The 5,495-nt window shown below is 50.8% G+C and overlaps 2 protein-coding genes across 3 annotated transcripts; one reads left to right on the top strand and one right to left on the bottom strand.

Moving 5' to 3' along the window:
• Positions 1-405: 405 nt before the first annotated feature.
• LOC131883951 (uncharacterized) lies at positions 406-1,763 on the top strand. 2 transcript variants are annotated; one of them, XM_059231564.1, is made up of 2 exons: positions 406-1,236; positions 1,446-1,763. In XM_059231564.1, the coding sequence occupies exons 1-2, from the start codon at positions 538-540 to the stop codon at positions 1,656-1,658; spliced, it is 912 nt and encodes a 303-aa protein (XP_059087547.1). In that variant the 5' UTR covers positions 406-537; the 3' UTR covers positions 1,659-1,763. The 2 variants fall into 2 exon arrangements, with proteins under 2 accessions (XP_059087547.1, XP_059087548.1); XM_059231565.1 differs by having other exon boundaries at positions 1,310-1,763.
• LOC131883945 (serine/threonine-protein kinase PAK mbt-like) lies at positions 1,447-5,183 on the bottom strand. The gene is made up of 5 exons (XM_059231556.1): positions 3,035-5,183; positions 2,831-2,957; positions 2,618-2,762; positions 2,428-2,543; positions 1,447-2,361 (listed from the first exon to the last, which is right to left on the bottom strand). Exons 1-5 carry the CDS (start codon positions 4,717-4,719, stop codon positions 2,200-2,202), a joined length of 2,235 nt encoding a protein of 744 aa, XP_059087539.1. The 5' UTR covers positions 4,720-5,183; the 3' UTR covers positions 1,447-2,199.
• Positions 5,184-5,495: the final 312 nt, after the last annotated feature.

Below are 5,495 nucleotides of genomic sequence, written 5' to 3'. Positions count from 1 at the left end.
AATTCTTTAGTCGCACAAAAAAATCATTTCAAGTCCAGCCTTTTGATGTGGAGGTACGCCATGGTCTTAGACAAGTGCAAAGGCTAAAATCTAATAAGATGCTGTACATTTCCGAGGACGTTAACAGAAATATTTTGTGATATGATCGTTAACAACGTCAAAAGGTTGATGAGCAGGAGAGAAGCATTTGCGTTCTAAAGCTAACTAACTGCTGGTTCTGCATGGCCTGGGATTCCATCTTTGATACGTTACTATATCGATCCAGAGAGGCCTTCAGAGGTTGTAGCTCGTCACAAGCTCAATGACTGGATCGAGAGCAAGCTGTTTCTGGAACACCTGTGCAACAAAATGGAGACCATAGGACTACTGCCACTGTTCGAACAAGCTGATACAGGAAGGGAAGAGCCCCCTACAGCCTCCTTGTTGCAGTCGTTGACAATATTCAGTTCTCTCGTTGTCTCCCTAGGTTCCACCTTTCATCTCATTATTAAGTAACAGAGGTGACTCACGGGAAGGAACGTTTAGGAAGCTGATAAAATGGGACGAAGTAAACCCAAGGAGTTCCGATACCAGAGGATTAACTTTGACGATGACGACGATGAGGATAACTCCGACTTGGCCCGAGCGTTGGGTCCTTCTCCCGGAGCCCAGAGGGCAACTTGTGCTCAATGTGTGCGTGGCTTTTGCATTGTCACTACTATCTTAGCCACCACGGCATTCATCGCTACAGCAATACTTTTTGGTTCCGCAATATTTCCAAGTGGGCCGAAGATTTTCGCCAATTCTACTGACCTTGGAACCCATGATGGAAACGTGACCGTTGTAACCAATGGTACCCAAATTGACAATAACCAATTCCAAAATGAAACAATCTCGAATACCACTTCGACGGAAATCAATTCAAACTTCAATTCATCCACGACCAACGAGACACCGTTTGAAACCAATTCCACCCAAAACCAATCGTCAAATTCGACCACCAAAACCGCAAATTCGACTACAAAAGCCAAACCCCAACCTGATCCATCGACTGGGCAAGAATCCACCGAAAATAAAGACCATGACAAGAAACCCCAAACTTCAAATGAGTTTACTAAAGATGATTCGGAAGTCAAACCAAAAGCTGGGTCAAGGAAATTACTCGGCCTTTCTTCCACAGAGAAAGGTCAGGATGTGACGACTTCTGACACAATTGAGGGGACGGAAATGCAGTCTAGCTCGTTTCAGACCCTTTTGGTGAGTGATATTCCTTGAAATTTACCTTTGCTTTAGGGCCAATAATCGCTAGAAGTTATTTTAGTAAATCCAGGCAAAAATTACTAACCTGCGCCATTTGCGGCACCACTAAGGATCAATATGGAAAATTGGCAAACTGACTATTGGAACCATGTACATTTGGCAAATTTCAAGAGCTCGCTATTGATTCGGATCTATCATACATGCAGGAAAGGTTTGACCGCCAAGAGCTCGTGGCAATGGTGGCTCTGATCTGCTTTACCGCGGTTGGAATATCCATCAGTATCTTCTGCATTCTCTGCTTTCTCCAACGACGAAGAAGAGCCAAGAGAAACCATTTCAGCCGACTCATCAATGATCTGAATGCCACCGAGAAATTCACCATCGACGCCATCTCCGACGACGAGGAAGTGAGCAATTAAATCGTCAAGCGGTCAAAACCTTTTTGACTCTATATGACTCTTTTTGATTTGATGACTTTTTACTCATTTGACGAAAAGAAAACCAGATTTTTTTTTGATTCTTAATTGAATTTTAATTCTTCGCTTTGAATGATCGTGAATTGTAAGCGAGTGGTGGCGTTGAACTTGTTCGATACACAAACGGTTTTCTGTGAGTAGCATCAACCAATGTTTGTTCGTACTGTTTTCAAGTTTTCATTTTGAAGTTGCTACTGATATGTTCTTAAATACATTCTTCTGATTAAAAATAGAGGGGCGCCGTTCCCTGTGGGTATTTTGGAAGAGTTGAGAAGGCAAAAATTGGACGGAATGTTAGGGGGTGCAAAATGTGACCAGGTATTGTTTGTGAGCTTTACTGAATGCTTGAGAATAACTCAAACTCGTTCTTTATGACGGACGGTTTCACTTTAAGTTCCCGAGGTGAGGTGTATCAGGAATGTTGATGATTGGACGGTGAATTGGGTCCCTTGTGAATCCATCTCCTGGCCAACATGGCTATATATCATGTAGGCGAATTTTGGAACTGCCTCATGAGAGGAACCAGGAGATCCGAAGGGCCCGATTGACGAAGGAATGGATGATGAAGCAGCTCGGCGGCGGTGGCACGCTGAGCTGGATCTCGGACGAGCATTTTCTCAAGGAAACCCTGAAGTCGGGGTGTGACCTGGGAACAAAAATCATTTGATGAAGAAGGGGCGACCGAGAAATTACATCTAAGAGTAAAAACTACCTTTTGAGGATTCTTTAGCTTTGGCGGAGGCATATCTCTAATTCTTCGCATGGCTTGCAATGGAGGCTCGTTGAAAAACGGTGGCTCCCCATCGACCATCTCCATTACCATGATACCTGAAAGCATTCAATTGATATCAAAATATATTGGCACTAATGGTCACTGAGTTTTCAAGATATCAAACACTTACCTAACGACCATATGTCTACTTCAGGTCCATAAGGTAACCGAGAAATCACTTCTGGACTCATCCAATACGGAGTCCCCACAAGAGACTTTCTCTTGGGCAGCTCGGGAGACACTTGGGCACAGAACCCAAAATCGGAGAGCTTTACCTGCAAACATCGTTGATTGCGTTGATATGGGAACTAAATCCATAAATAATCTCTTCAAGGTTACTTACATTTCCATCTGCTCCCAACAAAATGGAATCTGACTTGATATCTCGGTGGATGACGCCCTGGGAATGGAGGTAGGCTAAAGCCTTCAGGCACTGCTTGCATACTGTGGCGATTTGTTCTTCGTCCATTCTTAAAGAAAAAAAAGCGATCGAGAAATCCGTTGAGAATTAATGAAACCAATGAAATAAGAATAAGTCAAGTCCTACCTGGCGTGGGTCACGATATCGGTAAGGGCCCCACCCTCGAGGAATTCCATCACGACCCAAAGCTCGTCTTCCACCAAAAAGCTGTCATGCATTTGGACAATGTTGGGATGATGATAATCTCTCATGATGACTACTTCGTTGAAGAGCAATTCGCGTCTTTGCTGCTTCCGCAAATCCATGCGTTTCACAGCCACTTGATTACCATCACTGTCCGAGGCAATGCAAACAATGCCGGTGGAGCCTTCGCCAATTTTGATAAAATTCTTTAGGGCTACTCGAGGATCGCCAGGTGACACGACCATTTGCAAAGCAGCGCGGAATTGCTCGTGGGACAAACTGGGACCACTGCCACTGGCTGGAACGGGCGGTGTGGATCCATCACCGTTAGCGTGAACGACATTATTGGATGTATGGGAAGGCGGAGAAGGGGTTGAAGCTGACACGGAAGAGAGAGGGGAACTGGAATGGTTCTTTGGAGGTGGTGGCGGGGGAGCCGGTTGATTGTTCGCCAGGGGAGGCGGAGGCGGAGGCATGGGTTCCGAAGGTAGATCGGGAGGCGTGGGCAGGGGTGGCGGTGGAGGGCGACTTTGTGATTGAGCCGGAGGTCGACCGTGGGAATGATGAGGGGGACGGGTCAAATGAGGGGGTGGGGGAAATTGCGAGTGGGAGGAAGCGGGGGGACCGCCCCAACCCGTTTGAGATTGAGGGGGACCACCCGGCGGTCCAGACGGTGGGACGGGATAGCGATGGGGACTAGGTTGAGGTGGATACCCATTGACGGGCGTAGGATTGGGCTGGGGATGGTATGTGGCCCCACGCATGGGTGGGAGCTCACTGGACGAGGAGGAGGCGGGCGAAGACTGCGAATGATGCGCGGCCGAGTTTCTCCGTATCATAAGTTCCTCTCTTTGCTGTTGGGCCAATGCCTCAGCCCGGCTCAAATTGGCGGCGCGAATAGCTTCAGGATCGTAGCCTTGGGGTATGATACTTTCGGGACCCGGCACCGTACCCGGTCGGGGTCCAAGGGGAGGCAAAAAGCCTTCGGGTCCGACCGAGCGACTGTGATCGGCCGGCAACACGACGCGGTAGGTATGGGCCGTAGCCGGTGCGCCCACCCGACCTACGGCGTCGACTTCATGCCGACCAGGTGGATATTGCGGCTTCTGTAGAGGGGGGAGTGGACCGTGAGGCGAAGGACCGGGCGGGGGCGGGTAGGCTTGATAATCCTGGCCGACTCGCAGTGGCCCAAATTGAGCTGAATTGGGCGGTGGACGAGATCCACCCGGTGGCCGAAGGGCGGGCGGGCCACCATTTACCGGTCCTTCCGGTACGACCGGTAGGGTGGCGGCGGGTGGTCCGCGCCGAACCGGTCGCGGTGGCGAACTGGAGCGCAATGAATTGGACCGCACGATATTGCCTACCGGCGGTCCGGAGGCGGGCCGACCCTGAACAGGCTCGGGTCCGGGTCGAGTTTCACGCCAATCCATGGGCGTGATGGCGCTGGGGTCAACCATGGGCGATGGGCGATGGGGCGAATGGGCCCCGGCCTCATCACCCACCAACGAGGCCCACTGCTTGGGCAAGCCCACAAACTTGTTGGCATGGTTGTCGAAGCCCGTGTGGACGCGGTGCTGGAAATTGGACGGAGCCGAAATCTCAATCTTCTTCTTTTTCTTGGAAAACATTTCACAATCGGTAGTACGAATCGCTTTATCCACGGCACCCGTGTTCTATCATGAGGCGGACCAGGCCGGACCGGACCGTCAATGGCCGGATCAAAGGATTAATGGGGCTGGCCGCCCGCCTCTGGCCTCGGAGCCTGAATACCGTTGACACCCACCCCCACTGAACGGCCAAGCACTGAATGGGGCGTGGATCGTGGATCCCACCGCCGCTCATGGAGCTCTAACGGAGGAGGAGGGGGAGGGGGAGGGGGACACACGGTTATACACGGGGCGTAGCGGGGCCAGTGGCAGGCCGCAGGTTGGCACCAACGGGTCAACTGGAGTAGAGTAGCTGGCAGTGAGGATGTTGATGATGATGATGATGATGATGTTGTTGTGGGAGTGGATCACCCTCCAACGACCATGGAGCAAGGGACTCTTTCCCTTCTTCAGGCCGAATGTCCTTCCTGCCCTCTAGCCGCTGACTGGTCTGCTCTCTGGCTGGTGGCCAACACCGCCAACACCGCTCCCAACCACAGGCGGTAGGTAGGCCACCTGGCTGATGATCTGACTGGCCACTAGGCTGTGCGCCCTCGGCCCCCCGGCCCAACGAATCTTACCTGAGCTTTCAGGATTGCTATCGGTAAACATCTGACACTTTTCTATTGGGGTTCAGGGGGTTGGACCCGGGGTAGTCCAGAGCCCAATGGCATGACCGAGGAGCCGAGCCCCATTCTATCTCAGGATCACGGCTCATGTAGCGAGAATATCCAGGTTATGATTGACCTTTAGGGCGT

This window comes from Tigriopus californicus, chromosome 7 (genome assembly GCF_007210705.1).
Source record: "Tigriopus californicus strain San Diego chromosome 7, Tcal_SD_v2.1, whole genome shotgun sequence".
Classification (NCBI taxonomy): domain Eukaryota; kingdom Metazoa; phylum Arthropoda; class Copepoda; order Harpacticoida; family Harpacticidae; genus Tigriopus; species Tigriopus californicus.
Note: the sequence above shows the minus strand (reverse complement) of the source record. Positions and strands in the feature narration are given on the sequence as shown.

Coding starts and splice junctions, on each gene's coding strand:
- LOC131883951 (XM_059231564.1), top strand. CDS start 538: ATGGGACGAAGTAAACCCAAGGAGTTCCGATACCAGAGGATTAACTTT. Junction 1,237..1,445: donor GCTCGTTTCAGACCCTTTTG/GTGAGTGATATT, acceptor TCATACATGCAG/GAAAGGTTTGACCGCCAAGA.
- LOC131883945 (XM_059231556.1), bottom strand. CDS start 4,719: ATGTTTTCCAAGAAAAAGAAGAAGATTGAGATTTCGGCTCCGTCCAAT. Junction 2,763..2,830: donor TGTTGGGAGCAGATGGAAAT/GTAAGTAACCTT, acceptor CGATGTTTGCAG/GTAAAGCTCTCCGATTTTGG. Junction 2,362..2,427: donor AGCTAAAGAATCCTCAAAAG/GTAGTTTTTACT, acceptor TTTTGTTCCCAG/GTCACACCCCGACTTCAGGG.